Below are 25,019 nucleotides of genomic sequence, written 5' to 3'. Positions count from 1 at the left end.
TATATATATATATATATATATATATATATATATATATATATATATATATATATATATATATATATATATATATATATATATATATATATATATATATATATATATATATATATATATATATATATATATATATATATATATATATATATATATATATATATATATTTATTTATATTCCCTTCCCAAAGCTGAGTTTTTCTGATTGATACAGTCTTTGCAAACTGATTGTTTCTGTCAGTTGCAAAACAGCTGTTTGGTTTAGCTACTTGTGTCTCACAGGACAGACTCGCACTTTATGCCTGTTACCTGAAAGCGTGTTGTGAATTTTTTTTATCTCGCTGCGGTGTAGAGAAAACTAGTGCGCCGCACACGTCGCGGCAGCATCGCTCTCTATTTGAGCACGCAAAAGACGTGACATGTGAACAGCCCCAAAGGCAGCTCAGATGAGGTTGGTTATCGTGGCGATATGTAATACCATTGTAGCAACAAAGTAGTGTTAATATTAGGCAATTATTTCACAACCTTCATTATATGCAAAAAATTACCGGGGACCTCAATAGTGGGTACGGCCCTGACCATAACATACCAAACCAAACAAAATAAAAAACAACAAAAAGCAAAAAAGACAAAACAAAACCTCCAAACAAACACAATCTCAAAACAAACAAAACAAAAACAATAAAATACTAATGCAAAACTCAAAATGAAACCAATAATACAAACAACCAAAAACTACACCCAAAGCAAACCTCCAAACAAACACAAAAAACCCAAAACAAACCACAGACAAAACAAAAATTCCAAACATTGAAAAAACAAAACCAATAAAACACACAAAATGAAACCAACACAAAAAACTAAACTAAACCGCCAAAACAAACAAAACATAACCAATAAAACACAAACAAACAAAACTAACTCCAAACAAACACAAAAATCTAAAATTAATAAAATACTAATGCAAAAGACAAAACAAAACCAATAATAGAAACCAGAACGCAAAACAAAAACTCCAAACATACAACAAAACAAATAAAACAAACAGGCAAACCACAAACTCCTCCAAACAAACAAAACAAATAAAACAAACAACTTAAAGCAAAACCAAAAAGCGCTAACATAAACCAAAACAAAGTGAAACAAATAATATAAAAAAACAAAAACAAGCCACAACGCAAATCTCTAAACAAACACAACAAATAAACCACAAACAATAAACCACAAACAAAACAATTCCAAACAAACACAACAAAACCAGTAAAACAAACAAACAAGCCACAAAAAGCTCCAAACAAACAAAACAAAATCAATAAAACAGTAAAAAAGCAAAACAAAACCAATAAAAAAACAAATCTCCAAAACAAACACAAACAAAACTAAAACACTAACAAGCAAACCTCAAAACAAACACAAAAAACCCCAACACAACACAAAAACTAAACCCAAAAAAAGACAACAACGATAACACAAACAGCGTGATAAAGAGAAAATCACGTCGTCTGTTAATCGTTTAGAGATTTTGTCCTAATCAGCCCACATTAAAATATCCCTGGTACAAAATCCTACTCCTCACAAATGTACTTAATACTAAACATCCCTAATCATTCTGATCGGCTGTGACTGTCGCTTCACACAACACTTCAGTGGACAGACAAAATGGAAACTTGTCGCTGCACACCTGGTGAAGTCAAGGCTGGTGAAAGAAAATGGTGCAGTAGGTAATCATCGCAAACGTCCTGTGCAACGAAAGCGCAGATCTGCTCTGAATCAAATATGAGACATCTAATGCTCTGATGAACATGACAAATCACATCACTGTCTGTCATCCTTCACTCCACTCAAATAACATGAGCGATCTGAACCACGTTCAGTCTCATCGGCTCATTCTATGATAAAGTGAGTGAGGGAGGCAGATGGGGAATAGGTTCGAGTAAAACTGCCCAAATCATTTAGAGTGAAGAAACGGCCGCTGAATGCGAGAAAGGTTAAGGTGGATCAATCTGTCTCCGTCCTCTTTTTATCTCTCTCACTTTCCAATCCACTTAACTCTTCTTCTCTCATTACCAGCCTTCAGTATAGACTGAAATCAGATCTCTGAGTACAACACACAGAGATGGTTTATTTATATATCTGGAAACTATGGGCCAGATTTACCAACAGCTTGCGCCAGCACAAACCCTCTTTCGGTGTTAAAAAACTGCTGTCAGGATTTACTAACGACACGCAGTGCAATTTTTGATTTGAAAAGACGTGGAGAGAGTTATTTTTGCATTTTTCAGATGCAAAATTTATGAGGGGATGTAACCACCCAACAAGTCCCCGCAATATTTGATATTTCTTAATGCTGCTCTCCATTACACACCACTCTAGGTTAGCAGTTTAAAAATGTACATTTTTAGTCTGGTCTGCCTCAGCTGTCTAACAGCGCTCGTCAATGTCAAAATGATGGCCAATCAGATCAAAGAAGGCGGGGCTTAATGTTCACTGAAGATCAGTGTGAATTCCAAAGCGACGCTTTTAGTTTTTACAGTGAAAGAGTGCGGGCGTGGCTAGATACAAGTAGCAAAACATTTAATATTTGACAATATTTACGTTTAACGACCCACGTGACGCAAACTACTGTAATTACGCCATTTTGAATTGAAAATATGCAATATGCAATCATTTAAATGACTTCATTCATAAGTGAATGTGAAGAGACTTTTGACATATTAGACAAACAAACGAGTGAATATGTGCATTTAAAGAAAAAAAAATATTTGATATTAATAATAAAATCCTATTATTAAGAGTTAGATTACTTCACAACCATGTAAGCTATAATTAGAACTAGAACTTCTTTTACCGTTCTTATTTCTTATTTAATTAAATATATTTTAATCCTTTAATTATTTAATTTCTTTAAATAAAAAGACCTGCTCTTTAAATCTTCCCTTAAAACATGTTTTTCATGCTAGCCTAAATGTTATTATTCTGTTTTTTTTTTTTTTTTACATATTCGTCTTTTAAATTTGTTGTGTATGTTTCTATTTATTTCTTTTCTTATTTCAATGTATTTTATTTGTATGTTCTTATAAAGCTCTTTGAGATGCAACTTTAAAAGGCGCTATATAAAATAAAGCTTATTATTATTATTATTATAAAACACTAGCAACCAAAAGCAAACTACAAAACAAAAAACTAATGACACACTAACAACAAAAAGCAAAACGCAAACCAAAACCAATGACGCAAACAATAAAAAAGCAAACACAGCACAACTAATAAAACTAACAACAAAATGACTTGTATTATTTTCCACGGCTGAAAAATGCTGGGGACAAACCCAACCATTGAGTTTAAAAATGTAATTCAAAAATGTAAACGGTTGTGTTTGTCCATATTTGACCCAAACATGGGTTAAAACAACCCAGCATTTTTTAGAGTGAATGTATCATGCACGCATGTACCACAAATGTGGGACGAGGCAAAACTGTTTATACTTTGCATTTAAAGCCCAAACCCCAGGTATATAACAGAGATGTTTTCCTTTGCAAACAGCACTAATAAGAGCCTGTATGGCTCACAGCTCCAGAGACTTTGTAGACTTTGCAAAGTAATGCTTTTTAGAACTATCCAATTTCCCGAAGACATCAGAGAATAAAACTTTGATTCCAGTTGTGGAGAGATTCCTCATGATGGCAGAGGAGAAAAGCAGACACTAATAAGGGAAGTCCACGAAACAACAGCTCAATTCCAGGTGCAATGTGTGAGAAATCAAAAGCAATCTATGCATTTTGGAGCCGTGGAAACCCTCAGTGGAAATCGCTCTAATGCAGAGGAACTTGAATTAGCTTTGAGGAACGATGCAGATGCTTTATGACGACAGAGGAATTTGTAATCATTTTGCACACTAGCAATCATGTGGATGACATCAAGTGATGCCTAGATAGATAGATAGATAGATAGAGAGAGAGAGAGAGAGAGAGAGAGAGAGAGAGAGAGAGAGATAGAGAGATAGAGAGATAGAGAGATAGAGAGATAGAGAGATAGAGAGATAGAGAGATAGAGAGATAGAGAGATAGAGAGATAGAGAGATAGATAGATAGATAGATAGATAGATAGATAGATAGATAGATAGATAGATAGATAGATAGATAGATAGATAGATAGATAGATAGATAGATAGATTTATATGCAAAAGCAGAATATGTTAGGGTTGCACAAATAATTGATTAATTTATTTTTTATAATTACAGCGGCTGTGATTAACTAATCGTGAAAAGTGTTGATTACCACACTATTTATTTCTTTTGTGTCAAAGGTTTAAAGTTTGGGTCTGTAAGATTAAAAAAAAAAAAATTGTTGTCTTTACTAATCCCTTTTGATCAATTTAATGCATTTTGCTGAATAAAAGTATTAATTTCTTTAAAAATTACTGACCTAAACTATAACGGAGTAAACATATGTGGTATCGCAGAAATCATTTTTTCATCATTCTGTATAATCTATTAGCTGTTTTCCTCATAGGGACCTAAACTTAGAATATTGCCATTTTTGTGGGGACATTTTGTCCTCATAACATAGGGTTTACCTGAACTACACACACACACATGGTACTGATGGTGATATCTGATGATACCACCAGCTCTTTTCTGTGGCCGGTCATTCTGAAGTGCCATTCACTGACCCCAAAAGTAAAGCTAATTCCACTTCTCACCCTCCCTTTGAGTAAGTGCCTTCATGACTTTGTAAGCTGGTTGCACATTTGGCAAGTGTCAAGGAGGATGCCAACATCCCCCTGCCCTAAAGGGACCATATCTTAGACTTTTGCAGCATTTGGTGTCTATTTTTCCATTCTCTCTAGCTCTTCAAATTAAACTGGCTATGCTATCAATGGTACACCAATGTCTGTATGCAAATGACCTCTGTACTCATTGGCTAACCGTTTAGTATGTGAAAATACTGAAGTAGTTCATATTGTATATTCTCAAAAGGCTAACAAATATTGAGCAGACGCATCTTTTTCATTTAAACTTCCTCTCCAGGAACTTTCCAATAACACTGAACAAATCAGGTCGTTCTCACAGCTATGACAAACGGCAGAGCACAGCGCTTGAGAGAGCTCGGAGGAAACAAATGGATGTAATAAATCAAGCATTCTGCATTAGTTCAGGCAGGCCACGTAGTCGAGCTCCGCTATTTTCCAACCCCGCCCATCTCAGCTGATCCGATTCCTATGCACTCAATTGGCGACTCTCAAACAGGGCGTCTTACTTAAGCGCAGCTTCAGTTCAGTCTGCCTGCTCGGCTGCTTCCACTGCACACTGCTTTGCAACCCACCTCCTCCCCAGCTCCTCCTTAAACTGTGTTTAACTTAATCACTGTCATTCTGTTGTCACTGATCATGCTCTGTTCTCAATGGGGGATTTACGCTACTCTCCAAGTTTAAAAATGGGAGGTTGTCCCCAGAAGCTGCTGCTGTTACCCGTCTTGGCTTTTCATGGAGCTCATGTAAAGGACGGGGAATTTAGAACAGAGCCATATCGCCAAATGTAACTTTAGCAAAATATGCCAATAAAAAGTTGACTAAAAGTTTGTCTATGGTGTTTTTGACTTAAGTGGACCTGACTGAATTAAACTTAATTAACCTGCTTAACCGAACATTATACTTCTACCCATCACTTCTGACATTTCCCATAATGCACCTCACGTAATCCAATTATGAATTTCCTTAAATTTTGCATTCCTTTTAATACTCAAGCACAAGTAAAAATAGCAACATATTAAAGTCAAATTGGACAGTTTCCTAATGCAAGAGCTAAAAACATGGCAGACAAGCTCATTTTAATTATTGATCAAATATCTCAGCCGTGATCAAAGGCGATCGGCTTCTTTGGGATGAATTATGGAGAAGTGGAAGGCAGAGATGATGACAGGATGGGAAGATGGATGCGGGTAGTAATGCAATTTGGGAAAGATGTAAGACGAACTCAACCCAGCTATCCGAATGAAAGAGAGACCGGAGTCTTCCTCCCGCACTCCATCTCCATGCAAATGCATTTGGAATTAGTTGGGAAAGGAAGAGCAATGGAAATGGCCTCTATCTAGTAAAGCATGTATATTACGCTATTGAACCACTATCGAACCACTGTACTCACATGAACTGATTTAAATATGTTTTTAGTACATTAATGGATCTTGAGAGAGGAAATGTCATTGCTGGTTATGCAGGCCTCACTGAGCCTTCGGATTTCAACAGAAATATCTTCATTTGTGTACCGAAGATGAACAGACGTCTTACGGATGTAGAACGGCATGAGGGTGAGTAATAAATAACATTATTTTCATTTTTGGGTGACTAAACTAACCCTTTAAGTTGATGAGTTGACTTATCTGTGTTTTAATATTCTCCCATTCACAGAGATTTTTAGATGGGTGCTGAGGCTTTTTAGGTTGGGTAGAATCTGCGACCTCTGACCCAGTTCGTTTGCTGGCTTCCATGGCAGCAATACACAGTGTTTACCGCAAACTGGCAACCTGTGGTGTCGAAATACTATTGGGTAAGTTGGCAGCGGGCGGGATCACACAGACCAAAACAAAAACAGACATTCCGACATGCACATTTCAGAATAACTGGCTGTAGCATTGTTTTTTTCTGAAAAACAAATATGTGAACTTAGCATGTTTCCTAAATGTCGTATTGTTCCGAATATAAGATGGTTTTTTTTTTCTCTTAGAAAAACATCTGAAAAAACGAGTTTGTCTTATCCCTTGTGTTATGTTGCGGGTCAATTTGACTCGTTTTGATTTTTAAGTTGTCAGAAATATCAGTTAACCTATGTTTTTTTTCTTTAAATTTTGTGACTTTCTCATTTAGGGTCATGAACATGCATGCAAAGTTTCAACACGCTGATGTGTTTTGACATATACACACACATTTACTGTTACGTTCGTGGTGTTCACGGGTCAATTTGACCCGCATATTTTAATGTTCTAAGGCAATTGTAGAGACCCAAAATAATAACATTTCTTGGTTATAGTTTGTTATTTTAGTTTTTTACTAACCTATGAAGCTAAAAAAATTCGCTTTTCCCAATTTTTTCAATACAGAAATATTTTTTGTATGCCACAAATGGTAAAAATGAGCTATAATTTATTTTTTCAATCTATCTGAAATACTATCTAACCCACATTGTTTTTCTTGAAATTGTGTGACCTTTTCTCATTTAGGGTCATTAACATGCATGCAAAGTTTCAACATGATAATGCGTTGTGAAATGTGATTATCAAAATTTTATACACTCTTGTTGTTTGTGGGTCAATTTGACCCGTATAGGACAGCTGTTCAAAAGCAACTGTACAGACACAAAATACAAAACACTTTGTTGAATGTCAGAGCTCTTCAACTATTAACAACTTCATGAAGCAGTGTTTTGTAATTAGCCATCACTGTATAAATCATAAAAGTAAAGTTTAAAACAAGTTATAGAAGTTTATGAACATGAAAATATATAACATATATATTTTTATATTTTATATAAAATATACATTTTACAAAACATGTTAAATTCTAAAACCTCATGAAAATCAAAGCTAAATATCTGAAATTCTGTACCAAATTTTAGGTTGATATCTCAAAAAAAAAAAAAGTTTTTGTGCGCAGTACCAACATTTTCCACTAGATGACATGTAGACTCTTCGATTTCCATATATGGTTTGAGTGATCTGAACGTTATATTTTCATACTTTTCAAAATATCTTTGAAGTAGACATCCTATTGAGAAGTAGTTTGGGCAGTAATGTTAATATTTGATTTGAATTCAATCTCTAAAATGCATATAAAAAAAACATATGGACAGAGTCAAAACGTGCGTTATAGTTTGGTACCGCGGCGCATCACAAATGACAAATCTATTGCTATTCATCTCCTGCTCTGTCATCTCTTTTGAAAATCAGTCACCAAATATGAAAATTAGAGTCTGAAAGCTTTCAAATGCTATATAGTTGGTCAAGATTACTTTAGGTTTAGACTAAGATAGTATTGTTCTAAATGTATAAAGGCAAGTGTCCTAAGGGCCAATCTTAAAAATAAAAATAAAAATGGTTAAAAGTTATTTTTATAAATCGTAAATTCAGATATTTATTCTTTGTAATGTGTGAAAAGTATTGATATTAAACGTTAATTGTTTGTACCTGATTGTATGTGCTTTTTCATAGTGTGATTTTTGGGGAATTGTATTGAATCCAATTAGGGTCAATTTGACCCGGACCATAAGGGGTGTAAGCAGAAATCGAACAGTGCACAAGGGTTAAATTCAGGGTCTAGACTTCAACATGTCAAAGATACACCCACAACAAAAGGGGGCGCCAAATACCAAATACGCGTAAACATTAGTGTACCAAGAAATATGGTGTGTCAGAATGAGATGTTCGAAGATTGCGAGCGAAAAAAGACTTTCAAATGTGAGATGGATAGCCTAATTGTTATTTAATTCAGATGGGCTACAGGTTATTTTTATGGTGTGCCAAGAAGTGCATTTTAGCAGTACCTACTTACCATTCTCTCAAGACAAAAATGTAAACATGAAAAATACAATATGAATATTATTTCAAATAAAAGCCTTCTCTTTATAAACATTTTCCTTATAAAATATAAGATTTGGACGTCAAAAAGCCTTTTCCCAAAAGGAACATCTTGAAAAAAGGGGGTTGTCTTATAATACGGTAAACATATTATGGTATTTTGATGCTTTGGTAGAGTCGAAATTACATACAACACTTTGAACTAATGCCAGCTATAAGATGAAATGCGATAAAATGATATTTTGATGTACATAACATTTTCCAGACTGTTGAGACTTTTTTTTTTTTTGCATTCACATCCATTTGAGTTGCTGTCTGGAGCCCTGTTCTTTTTTAAATATAGCGAGGAGAGCTCTGGTAAACTAAGATGAAAGAGAAGAGAGTGGAAAGGAAATCCTACAAAAGAAAAAAAAAAGTGTTTATCCATATAAAAAAGCCCAAGCTTTCTGCACCAGTATTATCTTGGAGAGAAGGATAGTCAATCCTCTGCCATGAAAAACAGAGTGTGAGTAGAGGAAGATGAAGTCTTCATCTCCAAAGAGCACTGGGGAGGAAGTGGAAAAAGACACAAAGACGAGAAGGAGCTTTACAGTGATGTTCAAAGCAGCCATTAAACACATCGACAGCTGAAGATGCTAAACCCGCTGAGCTATAGAGTAGTCATGTGACAATGCCTGCTTCCAATCAGCTGCTGTATAATGAGGTACAGACCAGCATATAAACAAATCCAAGCTGAATTCATTTCTTACTACTCTCCGCTATGACATTCAGAGTTAAGCATGTAAGAGTACAGCTGAACGGTCCAGCTAAGATTTATTAATCCTGTATATATATATATAATCAGCACAAGTCCACACATGCATTCAGGCAAGGCAATCTGAACACAGCAGAGAGATTGGCCTTCTATATCTGTGTTGTTGTGGAGTTCAGCTGTGCTGAACGCTCAAATCCAAAGAACGTATTATGTGATTATGTGACCGCATCATGCCACGCCACTGACTTTGAGTACAGCATTGTGAGCTGGATAGCAGAATCAAAATTAAACTGCATATATGCGTTTATAACTGCGTATGTATATATATATATATATATATACATACATACATATACATATACATACAGGGAGTGCAGAATTATTAGGCACGTTGATTTTCTGATCATATTTTTTTTCCAGGCACATTTGACCTATTCCAATCCTAATAACTACTATTAATTTAGTATTTAATAATGTATAATTGATATATAATTGTTCATGAAGGCTGGAAATGAAAATCACCTTATATTCAGGTGTGCAGAATTATTAGGCATGTTTTCTTTTACAGATAAATTGAGCCAAAAAAGAGATTTAACTCAGACTGAAAAGTCAAAAAGTTTTAAATGCCCATGAGAAGGATGCAATACTAATGCAATACTAGACATTGCAGTTAAGGCATGACCATTGGACAGTGAAATGCTCGTTGGGTCAGCAGGATCTGACAAAAACATGTGGCGGAGAAAAGACACCTGTTAACTGCAAAAGAATTAAGAATTAAGGTGAAGAATTAAGGGTGAAACCATCAGGAACCCTTTAGTCTCCAGCGCCACCATTTTCCAGAGCTGCAACCTACCTGGAGTCTCCAGAAGTGCAAGGTGTCAGGATCTCAGAGACTTCAGTTAGGTAAAGAATCCTAAAAAATGACCCCCACTAGATAAGAATCATAAGCTGAAGTGTTGTAAAATACATGAAGAAGGTTTTTTTTATAGGCTTTATGGACAGATAGGTTGAGAGTGACTCTTGAAGGACCAGCTCCTCATCCTCTAGTACCACTGTTTGAAGAATTCATCTTCCAGAATCTGGCAGTACGTTTTGGGAGTTCATTTTTAGTCCATCTCTGCAAAACGGACTTCAGGATGGACTAAAATGAACTCCCAAAACGTACTGCCAGATTCTGGAAGATGAATTCTTCAAACAGTGGTACTAGAGGATGTGGTGCTGGTCCTTCAAGAGTCACTCTCAACCTATCTGTCCATAAAGCCTATAAAAAAACCTTCTTCATGTATTTTACAACACTTCAGCTTGTGATTCTTATCTAGTGGGGGTCATTTTTTTGTTTTATTTTTCATGATTTAAACACACACACTTGTAGGTCCCCACTTTGTCAAAAGTAAAAAAAAAAATCACCAGAGTGTTTTTTTTAGTGTTTTTACTTGATTTTAACATGATTTAAAGCATGACCAACAGGGGACCTGAAAAATGTCCCCTCTTGGCTCAGAGGTCCCCTGTTAGTGAGTGTGTTACGACACCAAGGTCCCCTGTTAGATAGGTAGACAAGTACACACACACACACACACACACACACACACACACACACACACACACACACACACACACACACACACACACACACACACACACACACACACACACACACACACACACACACACACACACACACACACACACACACACACACACACACACACACACACACACACACACACACACACACACACACACACACACACACACACACACACACACACACACACACACACACACACACACACACACACACACACACACACACACACACACACACACACACCATGGCCATAAAACCTTCATTACTTCTGCAATGAGGTGGCCCTCAGCGTAGAACAGAGGGCAACCAGGGGCCGGTCTGTATCTTTGATTTACAACACGCACATCGCCTCCCTCGGCCAGCTGAGGCTTTCAACCGCAACACCATCAATCCTCATTACCTCACATGGTAAAAACAACACAGACCCATATAAGGAATCAGGGTTCTTTCATACAGCATCATGGGCTTCTCAATCTGGTGAAGAACATGTTTGTGGCACGCGTCCCTATACATGAATCTTCAAAAACATATGAATCAACAGCCAAAAATAGAAGTGTTTCTTTAGTGAAACCAATTCCAACTATATTATACACTTTATGAAGAAACTGTGTGAGAAAATGTTGTGTGATCTCCAACATTTTGGTAGCATGGTCTGGAAGCCCAAGTCAAAAGATCACGACTTTGTGAATTATAAAAGATTTTCCCTTGCGGTGATTTTGAGTGGCTCAATAACGTGATATGCAACCATCCTAGGGCTATCCCTATCCTTCGATTGAATTTGAGTACTCGATTTAAAAAAAAAATCCTTGATTGCAATTTACCCGTGTCGAGTAACCAGCAAAATAGCAAAATACTGGAAGTGGCACATTCCACAGACAAGAATCCATGAACCGCATTATTAGACCGTTTTCTAAGGCTGCACAATGTATGAACACCAGTTAAAAACCATAGCATAATGCTATTGTGAATTCACAAAGGCATGTGGGTTTAATATGCGCTTCATTTACGTGCACATTAGGCTACTTGCATGCGTCTCAGAGCGGCTCAGTTCTGTTCCACGTGAACGGTATTCATTGACATGTATGGAGCATCGCAAACTCCATCTCTAAATATGCTGTGAGTTTGGGTTGCTTATAACATCATCGCAATGTGCGCCATTTCGCCAGATTTGTAAGGTAAATCATTTATAAACCTACACCAACACAGGAGAACACATCAATATGTTTCTATGCAACAGCTCATCGCGATTTCAAAATAAAAGATAAAACCTTTGCTCTGAGTTTGCTTGTTTTACAGAAATTACAGCGGCTGTATCCTTTCTAACGTAAAGTGGACAAATATTAAAGATTTAGTAAACATGAATTAAATGTTGTTTGGCCAAACTTAAACAAGGATTTGATCTACTGTAAAGTGTAACAACACCAGACCGTTGCTGCCCTCTGCAGGCATTGGTTATAATACAAAACTATCATGTGTACATTTTGTATTATGTATTTTAACAGGGTTGTTCTATGAAACCATATGATTACTTGTTTTTGATACTTTATTTGAACCAAATATTATTGCCTCATTGTAATTGTCTATTTTTATTACCACAAAAAATATTCAGATTACTCGATTAATCGTCAGAAATAAACGTCCAATTACTCGCTTACCAAAATAATTGCTAGTGACAGCCCTAGACTTCACAATAAAAAAATTAAATTAAAAAAATGTGAATTGCAACCGCCCACCGCTCACCCCTCCCTTTCGGAGCACATAGAGAAGCTACGGTGGCCGACACAGGACAAAGATGTGGTCGTCAAAGAGAGCAGAGAGTAGCTAGCGCTCTGTAGAGCATTTTGTCCGTTTAGGGCTACTGTAGAAACATGACGGCACAAAATGGCGACTTCACTGTAAGGAGACCCGCGGTGTGTGTAGATAGAAAAGGCTCATTCTAAGGTAATAAAAACATAACGGTTCATTATGTAAGGTCTTTATACAGCACTGAAAACATAGTTATCTGTATTATATTGCATTCCTGCCAATAGATCCTCATAAATACGACACACTGCACATTTAATGATCAAAACTAACACTAGACATTGTTTTTGTTTGCCAACCACCAGTTCAATCCTGCACATAATGCACTTCACAGTCATTGAACATGTCACACCTCGATGATGTTAAACTCCTGGAGCCGTATTCATGAAACATCTGAAGACTAAAAGTAGCTCATAACTTGCCGATTTAGGAGAAACTCTTAAAGATAATGGGCGTGTCCATTGAGATGCAGACATAAGAGGCTGACCATTAGCTGAACATATACTAGTTTAATTAGTGACACATTTTAAAATCTTTTATTTGAATATCGCAACATTTTTATTGTAAAAACTTTGGCAACATGATACCTCATTCTACAATATTTCTATGATTAAATCACTGACAGAGACCCCTCCCCTATCAGCCAATCACTGTGGGCATAGCGCGATGACATCATCCATAGTGACAAGGTCAAACCCGCCCTTACTCTTAGCTTAAGACTTCACTCTATTCCTCAGTAAAAGTTGCTCTCAGCAGCTTTGTGAATAGGTTAAGAGAAAACTCTTAACTAAGAACTTTTACTGCCATTTAGGAGAACTATGATAAAATATTTTGTGAATACGGCCCAAGATGATTCTTGCATGTGTCCATTTTTAACGACACTTGACTTTTGTAAAGTCTGACATTAAGTACTCTATTAGATGGGCTTCTCAAAACCCCATTTTCCAGAGGCTAGTGTCTTATAAACTTTTGTTGTCTACAGTCTGCAGTTATTGGACGTGATTGAGCTCGGCCTAAATAGAAATTCCACTTAGCATTCAATCTCGCAACAATGTCCTAATTAGATTGTTAATGATCATTCAGGCCCTGGATAAAGACTGGGGAATCCACCTTGAACAAGTGCCTATTTTTGCTATAACAAATCATGTTAAACCAAAGAACGCTCATTGTTCATTTGAACCCCCAGTTTAAAATGAATGCTGAAGTCTGCTTGGCTGCAGGTCCACTCTGCTACGGCAGCATACTTGTAAACACTTATTTATTCAGGGTACAAGAAATCTCTCTCTTTTTCGGAGTGTGTGCTTGAAGGCGATTACTCTGCAACATTGGAGTTACTAGCCTAGATCCATAACCACCAGACTATCAAAACTGGCATACAAAAATACAAGCTCTTTGATGACATGCAATTTGTAATGATGTGAAGATTGTCTTAATGGCAATCTGACCAGTAAAAAAGATAAGGCATAGAAAGACACCAATGGCAAATCCAAATGCCAAAGTAAAATTTAAAGTTGCTTTCACATGTAAACAGTTTAGACCAAGGGTTTTCAAAGTGGCGTCTGTGCGAAAAGTAGGCAGTAATCTCTGCTGAGTTTTGGTAAATTTTTTGTTACGTGTTCACAGAGCCCGAAACGGCAAGCGCAGTTTTCTTTATTTTTCAAAAGTGCACTGTTTTTGCTGTCATTTTGAAGGTACACAAATAAAAATAGACCCTTTACCATTTTACATTATGCCTTACTCTTATCTGACAGAGTATTTTAAGTAGTTTCCGCTGATATAATCCAAGCAATCGTGCCGGCGCCTCATGAGATTCTTATGAGAAAACGAAATATAGAAATTATTATTCGGTTACTTGATTTAATTTGCCTGTACAATATATGTAGGCTGTGTCGCTCAGTGCGAGCATGCTGTGGTGTTATTTCAAATAATAATTAAAAAAAATTGTGTATGTGACGGATGATATTTTGAGTGGATATTGGGACACGACATTATAAATAACAGTTTAGCAACCAAGTGTTACACTGTGACTAAAGACTCATTCATTGAAGCGATTCATGCCGAATGAGAGGTACACGAGCAGTTTCAGTTTCGCTTTAAATAAGTTTAATATTTAAAATAAATGTTGATATGAATGTCACCCTAATTTATTTGTTCTGAATAGGCATTACAATGATTTAGAGTGAGGGGAAGTAAAATACATGTTTACAGAGTTTTTTAACGTTTCGTTTTATTTATAGTATTTTACATTATTTCTGAATCTAATGATAAAATGCGACTTACACCGAACTTGTTTTCTGAAAAAAATATGGTAAATAAAATTGAGCTGTAGCCTATTATTAAAAAGTAGGCCTACATTTACAATGGGGACCGTTTGCACCAATAAATCAAGCATATTATGTTCATTACTCTCACCCACATTAACTTTGGGATTAGTCACTGTGAGGGGGTCACCTTATAGGGTTGAATAGAGTCACCTTATAGGGTTGAATATTTGGAAAATATTCAACCCTATAAGGGGTCCTTGACTCCAAAAATGTGAAAACCCCTGGTTTGACAATCATAGCACATTCACATACAGAAGTCTTAAAGGTACAGTAGAAATAAAAGTGAGATGCTTTTATTGGTAGGAAACATAAAATTGTGTTACTCACCATGAACCGCAGGTCATCGAAGCCGTTGAGCAGAAGCTTGCTCTCATACTGCGGAAGGCCTATATGCTCCAACCAATCACCGACCGGCTGTTCAAGAAGTCTCCCAGATCCACCTGCAGACAGAGGAAGGCGCTTGAGCAGCGAGAAACCGTTGAGACGGTAGCATCGGCACTCGGAGGAAGAGACGTGGCACTGCCACATCATCCTCGGCCAACAGTGCCGAGAGCACAAACACCAAGAAGGCAAAGGCGACAGGATCCCGGCCGAGAGGTGTGGTCGCTCCCACAGCAGGGGCGAACCACGCTTGCTAAGAATGAAGTTTGTGTTCCCGAACTTGGGATGAAGATGGGCCCGATGTTGAGGTTGATCACAGATTTAGACTCCACATTACCTCCCAATTTATATTTCAGCGGTTTTAGCAAGTTGCTATGAAATATGCACAAGGAAAACAACTGGGTGCCGAGACCAGCAAATATCAAAGTTTCCATTTGAGTCCAAAAATCGCCCTATGAATCAAAGGTTTGATTTCACAATCCAAAAAGCAAGAGAAGACTATGTGCATCCCAAGAAATGACAATTTCTTTAGAATCCCAGAAAAGCTAGTCCCTGAAAATGCAAGCTTGCAGATCCATCTTTGCACACCTTAATTGACTGAGTAGTTTAATGAGGAAAAGCACAGCAGAGGATCAGGAAAAACATCTCACAAATGAAAGTTGGTATTTCCCTCCTGGGGAGTCCACATGGAGGTAGGTGCACAAATAAACTTCCCACCTTTAACTAGCACCGTAAAACAGTTGTTGTACGTGCAGCTCTAATTATGCCTAAACAATTTCTACCAATCCCATGAACTGATGCAGAGTGACTCAAAACGTCACAATCTCCTAAAAGTGACTAAAAATTGCTATGAGACTCAACCGTATGCCTGGAAACTCTTAACCGGTGCATACTGCACTCTCCATCCTCATGCAAATTAACTTCTAATCCAATCTCTAGGATAGTGGTACTTAAAAGTCAGGCAGGATTGCATGACTTGCATGGTACAAAGTCACTCAGTGGTTCTCAGGATCAAAGGTATATGAGATCAAGCACTGGTGTTTGGTAGGCAAAGAGAAAAAAAAAGCTATCACAACTCTTTGCTCTAATAAAACTCCTATCATCATCTTTATTATACAACAAATATGCTTGCCTATGCTTACATTTAGTTGCAGAAGAAGCTGACGGAAAAGAGGGCACCAAACACATGCCTCACCAATAAACATTAGACTTGAATTCGGTCTAATCTAAGAAGAATCCAAGCAAAAATGAATGGAAAACCAATGATCCAATGAGAGCTAGTATCTGCCTGAGTCATTCAACTTAATGCAAAAAAGTACAAGACTTGCTTTTCCAACACAACAAAGTCTCCCAGAGTCCTACAGAAGTCCAAACAGAGAAAGTGGGTGCACTTCCCACATCGGTCAATCCTCCGAGTGTTGCAGACGTCTAGATATCCCGCTAGTTCCTCGAGACATCGCGGCAGCTGTATTAGTAATGCAAGGTCAGTGGGATGTTTGTCGACCCCCCACCTTGCTCCACAGAATGACGCTAAAACTTGACACACTTTGCTGGGCGAGCGGTGCAGACGAGTCTGGATGTTGTAAGAAATGCAGCAGTAATCCCTTCGGCACAGAAGGTGCGGTCTCCTTGTTCAACCGGACGCTGTCAATTCTGCTCTGCAACGCTTCTGCTCCGTCTCCTCCTTCCTCTCCCTCACTCCTGCTCTCCCCTCCCTCTCCCTGTCTCCTCCCCTCCCTGCCTCGCTCTCTCTTCCCCTAAAAGAAACTGCGGGCCTGCTGTCCATTGTCTAAAGACTCATCAAACCTTTGTCCCATTCATTGACCCAACCAAGACCATTCCTCTTTTGCCAGTGTATTGTTGACTTTGCTAACAATATTAGAGGCATTGATTCAAAAGACAAAGGAAGAAGCAAGGTGCAATGTTAAATAGTGTTTACACATAAAGCAAAGCCCAAAGACAGAAGCATATGCAGAGCTTCTAGGCTGGAGGCTGTAGATCAGAGTTTATTGCCAAGCTGCAGGGCAGTTCTTCGTCTAATTCCCCTGACACTCATGCATGTTAATATTTTAGTATCTTTATCCACATAGACAGAAACAAAATGAAACAATCTGCCAACAGTTCTGCTGCAGGAGTTTGCAAATGAAATATGGTAATCTTGATGTGACAGAGGCCTGATATTAGGAGTGGCTCCAAGTCAAGGTTCTGTCAAGTCTAAGAAGTTCACTTTAGATGAAAAAAAAACACATTGTTTCCATCTAAATGGTACAAGTAAACTAAGATTGCTCTCGGAGGTATATAGGTGGTGGCTTTCTAGCCTAGTCAAAAAAGCCCACTCACTATGATATCCCTAGATATATTTGTCCATTTCATTGCTTATCCAAAAATCTGAAGTCTGATTTCTTAGAAAGGTAATAGCATTCCTCAAAAAGCTGCATGAGTTGAGGTATCCAACAGCGCAGGACAAGCAACGCTTTAAAGTCTAATACTTTAGTTATGTTCAAGTTCATATTCGATCAAAAGTAATAAATGCTGGCTTTAGTAAGCACCAGTAACAAATAACAAAACCAAGACTCATGTCCAAGTAGGATGCCCGCAGGAAACAGGAAATGAGGTCAGTGGCAGTGCCATGTGACAAAAGGACAGAGGAAGGACTGGTCCTCTAGCTAGGCGTTGCACTTATATGGGCCAATGAACCCAGTTGGAACACAAAGGCCCCTTGCAAAGACGCAAACCACTTGAAACAGTGTTTACAGGCTTTAAGATGAACTGCACTGCGTAATTCAAGGCTTAAACTTAACACCAGCAGATTCCCCATTTGTTTTTGCAGGAGCGGGTGGTACAGCAAGCGTGACAATCTCTCTGGTCATGATTGCTGTAGCTTGGTTAAATCCAAAGGAAGGTCAATAAGCTGCCTCCATACAGAACAAGGTCATGCATCACCAAAGGCTGAATCGCCAAGCATCTCAGCGTCCATTGATTTAACTCTCAAGTGTCCCCTCATCCTTCGACGGCACACTGGGATTTCTCATTCTCCATTTAAAGGGCCAACCAACCCCATATCCTTTATTCACTAATGTAACTCTTCTGGACTTGGCCTTCGTCCTCCTCTTGCCCATCAAGAGGTTATTGTGTTTCATTGCTGGTCTGCTCAGTCAGGTCTCATTTCATAGGGGAGCTGATGCAAAGGCAGATCCTCATTCAATCCACAAAGACACTTGAGGCTCAGTTACCGTCAGGAGACCAAAGCGCTAGCTAACTTTGGGTACAATGAGCAGTAATTGAAAATAACTTGCATCTTTAAGATTAATAATGAAACGGGACAGCAGTGTATAGACAGTTGAAAGAGTAACAGCATCACACACCTGTGGCGGGGCACTCCTGGTCTTTGGAGAAGTCAATGCCGGCACCAATCAAAGTCATGATCTTCTCAATCTGTAAGAGAAAAAACAACAAAAAAATGAAGACACTAACCAAAGCGCAACTTGAAAAAAGCAAAACTTTGCATTAATGATTTCCCAGCAGAGCAGACGAAGCGGTAATGCGGCGACAATTCCCACTGAGAAAACACCATCCATCATCCCAAGGTTATAAGAATCATGCACAATGCAAATAAGAAGCGACTTAATGTTGGACAGAGAAATATTTGGTAACACCAGCCCTGACCAATACAAGTGTACTGAGGGTGTCACCCACCCCCAGTTACACATCCATAGTGCGAATACTCAAGAAAGTAAACACCAACACAAAAACATGCAGGAGAACATTTCATATATTCACCGTCATCAATCACTAGTCCAACTTAAAATGTCTAACTATAAGGCACCGTCTGAAAAGCCATAAGGGTTCTTTCTTGTATCTGATTATAAGTAGGACGTTTCTAAAAGTTAGCATGACTCTTGGATCTCACTGGAATCAGCATTCATTGATCATGACGTCCACACCCTCCAGTGATTGACAGAATGCTGCAGTGACTGAAAGAACACTGATTACATTACAGCAGTCATTTCAGCTCGAGAATTCATTCAATCGTGAAAAGAATTCAATAACTTCAAAAACGGGCCGTAACCGAGTCAATGAGATTAAGATCTAGCAGTTTATGAATCCACTGATGTGTGGAAGCAGCACATAATTCTTCAGTACAGCAGTGGAGTTACGTAATATAGAGACAGCGGAGGAGGTGACGAGGCATTTACAAATGACGCACAAATTCTTTTAATTGGGGGATAATGTGGCACAAATGTGAAAACAAATGATGAAACGCGAGTTAGTAAAAGACAACAGTGACGGCAAAGCTGCCGAGCAATAGCTTATCAAAAGTAGCGAGGTCAAAAAGAGAGCAGTAGACTGAAAAGGGGAGAGAGAGCTTGAATCCTGCCACCACTGCCAAGAAAAGCTGGCCCAGAGAGGTCTGCGAGAAGACAAGGTTTCCAAACGACTAGTGACATTTACACATGGAAAGGAACAGATCAAAAAAACTACATTAAAGTTCTGCCCTGATTTACTCATCCTCAAGTTGTTTGAACCCTATATGACTGACTGACTAGCAAAAATGAAGATGTTTTGAAGAATTTTAACGCTGCTTTCTTTCATACCATGAAGGCATGCATTTTAACTTAATTTCTCGTGCAAAACTATTATATTTACTTTAGACGACTTGGAATACTGCAAACAAATCACATTAGCAACCTTTTTTTTTTTGGTCACATTTTGATTCTTGCCCTCTAATGAAAATGATTCGGTGGCTGAGTAATTACCACAGAAAAAAACTAATGTAATTTCTACATGTAAAAGTTAGTTCAGGCAAGTAAATTCTATATATTAGTACTCGATTCAAGCTTGTAGAAATTAAAGTGTAAATATCATCGTTATATAATTAAGTAAAATTACTTTTCTGATACTGGAGTTCCCATCATGCACTGGGGTTTGAATAATAAGGTTGATTTTTCGCTGTATTTACACTTTTATCATTGCTTTTGTTGTTAGGTTCAGTAACTTGCCATTTTGAGACATTTATAGTTCATTTTCTACACAAAATGTGTACTCATACTCATACTCAAAAACGATCCATCGAATGTTACCGTCACTGTGTATTGTGTACCAAGTATCGAGGCCGCATTACTCATTACGTAGATATGGCGTCTACATAATATCTATTGTGTTGTTTACTTAGATGTTTCTAAGTAACACATACGCTTTAAAAGCATGGTTTAATTCAGTGTTATATTGTTTGAGTTATAAGTATTTCAAATGAAAGTTCAATAAAGTAGAAATTACTCAACCTTTTACTGGCCAAGCTAAAATTACTTATTTTCTTTGTACATTGTACTTAACTTAGTGAAGTAGAGTTAACTTAATTCCATATGTGAAATTTACTTTAAAAATGAGTGCAAAAACTTGACAAAGAAAAATTTATGAAATTTTACTCGTTTTTTTTCAGTGTGCATTAAATGCATGTAAAAGAACAGCATGAGCATTCTGAAAAATATCTCCTTTGGTGTTACACAGAAGTAAGTCAGTGGAACATCAGTGCTATTTTAGAATTATTTATATAGTATTTATTAATATTTTGAATTAGTTTTTTTCCATTTTTATATTTTCAATTTTCATTTGAAGTCTTTAAGAATTTTTGTTTTGTGCTTTTGTGACTTTTATTAGCATTTTTTATTTATATATTTTACTTTATTTCAATTTTAGTTATTTTAATACTTAAACTTATTTCAGCTACCTGCCAAGGCAACATTTATAATAAATTATAATACATTTATTTTTTTAAATAAAATTTTTGTATTTTACTTCAGCATAATTTAAATTAACAACAAATATTTTTAATCATTTTAAAGTGATTATTCAAGCAAAAGTGAATATTCTGTCATCATTTACTCACCCTCACATCGTTCCAAACCCTGTATGACTTCCTTTATTCTGTGGAACATAAAACAGGATATTTTGATGTTTCGGTGACCACTGACTGCCACTGTATGCTCAAAAAATATATAATGGACGTCAATGGGAACCAAAACTGTTTGGTTCTTCAAAATATCCTCTTATGTTCTTATGTTCTAAAGTAAGTCGTACAGGTTTGTAACGACGTGATGGTGAATAAACAATGACAGAATGTACATTTTTGGGTGAATTATATCTTTAACTTTACCAACACTGGAACATCATGAGGATGCGTAAATAATGATTTTTTGTAAACTTAATTTACAAAAGACAATTATAAGAACACCTCCATTTAATTTAGCTATCAGTAACATCCATCAAGAAAGGATCGCTCTGCTCAATCTGTCATAACCGGCGAGCAGCAGTAAAGAGCAGAGGAACAGCAGAGGTGGACAGGAAGCCGGAGGGACGTGTGGAGTATCTTACTCTTGGGGGCGGCCGATGTCTCCATGGAATAGAGAGGGAATGCCTCTGTCTCTGCAGGGAGAAAACCAACCTTTGTTCAAATGCTATTTTGGGAGAACAATGTTTGAGTCTTGACAATGGCACACCTTTAATACAGTTAATGGGAACTAAATATAAACGTGACATCCAGGTCGGTTTGGAACCTCAGTGACCATGTTTCCAGAAATAAACCCTTTTGAAGAAGATGCACAAACACTTGAATGGCTGTCAAGAGAAAATGAACAGCCTGGGATAGAGGAAAGTGGGAATGCTTTGATCCCGAAGTTAACGCCAGTTTGGCTCCATCTACAACAGGAGAGTATTTTTGATTTAAGGATTTTTCATTCCAGTCTCATCCTGAAAAAATCAGAAGGAAGATGAGTCATCAGTTATGTCTGACATCCCTCCGTCCCACAGCAGTTTTCTCATCCTCAGTATACAGCGCATCTGTTAGAGCGCTCACGGCGCATGGAAGGCAGATTGTACAGCTATTCACTTTTCTTTATCAAATTTTCACACTGATATAGCTAGTGGTCTATAGATAGCGAAACAACGGTTACACTATTTCAACCCTCATCCTTCCCTCAGGTCATTTTGACCCGAAACTCCAAGACCCTAGGACTTTTGTTGCATTTGAACCATGAATGCACAAAAAAATTTGACTGGACTCAAGGAGTTTTGTGGTTGAAATACAAGAAAAAGTAACAAATCCTTCCCCTGCAGGTCAATTTGACCCTCCATAGGAATGTAAGGAATGCTTTAGTATTTCAAACTATCTGAATGCATACTGAAGAACTGACTTTAGGACCCAGCGGAACAGCTCATTTGCTCCAAATAGAGCTATAAGGCCATCTAGTGGCAGGAGTCATGAAATATCATCTTATATTATCTTTTTTTCCACAAGAGGTCGACAAAGACACTTTGAAATTTAAAGCATGTGAAGAATGTGCTTAAATTATAATCTATTTATTATTTATTGATAGAATCTAGTCATTTAAAGGTGAATAAAATATATAAATAACAAACAAAAAAAACATGAAAATAAAAAAAATTCAGTATCATTTTAGGGCTTCGGGTCATTTCGACCCACGAGGTAAGGATTTGTTAAAAAATGGTGAAGGAAGGATGAGGGTTAAGGTGCCATTGTTACAGTATAATTATACTGTATATATAATTATAGTACTGAGTAATATTAATTAACAACATGTACTTACTATATGGATAGGTTTAGAGGTTTAGATTAGAGGCTAGTTTAGGATTTATAACATGTAATTATGCATCATTTTATAGTTATTGCTTTAGATTGACACGTGTAACAAGGACATTGTAAATACAGTGATACCAAAACTATATATGAACAAAGCTTATTTGACAACACCAGTTCCTATATCAATAGTCTAACAAACGCAACAGCTTTAAATAATGTGCTGTCTGATGAAGAGTTGAGCGCCAGTTCTTCATCAACACATCAAGCTTACAGTCAGCACAGACACACGATCAATGCCTTTTATTTGACACACAATCAGCTGGTTGCATAACATGCATCTCAAGTGCTTAAAATATTAACACAGTGAACCAAACAACGTGGCCCGAATCGTGGTATGAATCTAGCCGTATTTAGAAGCCAAACCCATTCATAAAAGAGTGAACATCTGTTGGCAAGATTTGGCGAAGAACAAACTTGAACCTCACTGTCCTTAATTTCTCCAGTTTCACTTTTAGTTCAAATAAGCAAATGAAATCAAACTTCATTGGGCCACATGTAGGCCATTGAGCAATGAATATGACCCAATAGCACCATCTTGCGTCCCAGTTGTACACATTTCTGTAAGTATCTTCCAAACAATACAATTCAACACATAATTGTATCAATAAAAAAACACAAATACACTGAGTGATCAACCATTTAGGTTGGATGCCGGGAAGTTCTAGTGTAAAATCGTGAACCTGACTCCCAATCCCTTCCATTCCAGATAGGGGATGCCCTCAGTATGCTGCTTTTTTTATTCTAATCTGTTTTAAAATATTTTATATACATTTTTATTCCACTCTTAATGTTATTTAGATTTTTTATACATCCTATTTTTTAATTCCTGTGTATCTGTTGTAATTATTTTAATTCCTTCTATGTAAAGCACTTTGAATCCCCATTGTGTATGACCTGTGCTATATAAATACACTTGCCTTGCCATTGTATTTTTTTTTTTTCAAATGTTTAAAATATATGACCTCCCTCCTCAAAGCATTATCAAATTAGGCAAAAAAAATAGCATCTACAGCTGCCAGTTTCACATTGATCAATATTAAATGGAATTAACATACAAATACGGTTCAAAACTTCCAAGCTTTATAATGGGAGTGAATGGGAGCCCAAAATTTGAAGCCCAAAAAGTGCATCCATCCATTATAAAAGTGCTCCACACGGCTCTGGGGTTAATAAAGACCATCTGAAGGGATATCCATATTTAAAACTTTAAAGTAAAATAATCTAGCTTCAGTCAGACCGCCTTCTGTATTCAACTTAAGAAGAAAATGTAACGTCTCTCGCAGTTCAAAACGCTTATGCTACGTCCGGCATCATCGTCGCGCCAGTTACGGTTTTCCGTAAGTTGAATACGGAAGGCAGTTTGCCGGAAACTAGTTTATAACGTTTATAAACTAAATATATACATTTTTCTTACAAAATCCCTTTGATTCGCTTCAGAAGGCCTTTATTAACCCCCAGAGCCGTGTGGAGCACTTTTATAATGGATGGATGCACTTTTTTGGGCTTCAAATTTTGGGCTGCCATTCACTGCCATTATAAAGCTTGGAAGAGCATGGACATTTATTAATATAACTCTGATTGTATTCGTCTGAAAGAAGAATGTCATATACACCTAGGATGACTTGAGTGGGAGTAAATCATGGGATAATTTCATTTTTGGGTGAACTATCCCTTTAATGACAATGCAGGAGAAGGCGGCAAAATACATAGCGTTGCCCACTTCACTTTTATATTTTGTTTTTTGAACCTATGGTTATGTTTTTAAAGCGTCAGCATATAACGGTACTTGCGTCTATCCTTTGCTTATGTTATAAAGAACGCAGGAGTCCAGCAGAAATTAGATATACATTCTCCACTTGCAGTGCATCAGTCACTCTTGTCAAGAAAGTGAGTGAGAGAACACACACAGACACACAGATTTAATCAAATCATAAATCATCAATAGCG

The 25,019-nt window shown here is 37.2% G+C and overlaps 1 protein-coding gene across 11 annotated transcripts in view; it reads right to left on the bottom strand.

Annotated features, from left to right (window-relative positions):
* The window catches only part of LOC307117829 (ankyrin repeat and SAM domain-containing protein 1A), a 155,449-nt gene that overhangs the window by 27,285 nt on the left and 103,145 nt on the right, over nt 1-25,019 (bottom strand). For 8 of the 11 annotated variants that reach the window (XM_079802982.1, XM_079802984.1, XM_079802976.1 and 5 more), the window contains 3 exons: nt 21,788-21,838; nt 18,781-18,850; nt 15,362-15,474 (listed from right to left, as the gene is read on the bottom strand). In XM_079802982.1, coding sequence (XP_079659108.1) covers nt 15,362-15,474; nt 18,781-18,850; nt 21,788-21,838 — 234 coding nt within the window. The remainder of the gene's footprint in view (nt 1-15,361; nt 15,475-18,780; nt 18,851-21,787; nt 21,839-25,019) is intronic. The other 3 variants (XM_079802985.1, XM_079802978.1, XM_079802977.1) reach the window with 1 other exon arrangement.

Source organism: Gobio gobio (genome assembly GCF_949357685.1).
Source record: "Gobio gobio genome assembly, chromosome: 21".
NCBI lineage: Eukaryota > Metazoa > Chordata > Actinopteri > Cypriniformes > Gobionidae > Gobio > Gobio gobio.
The sequence above is the reverse complement of the archived record's forward strand: the minus strand, read 5'-3'. Positions and strand labels throughout refer to the sequence as shown.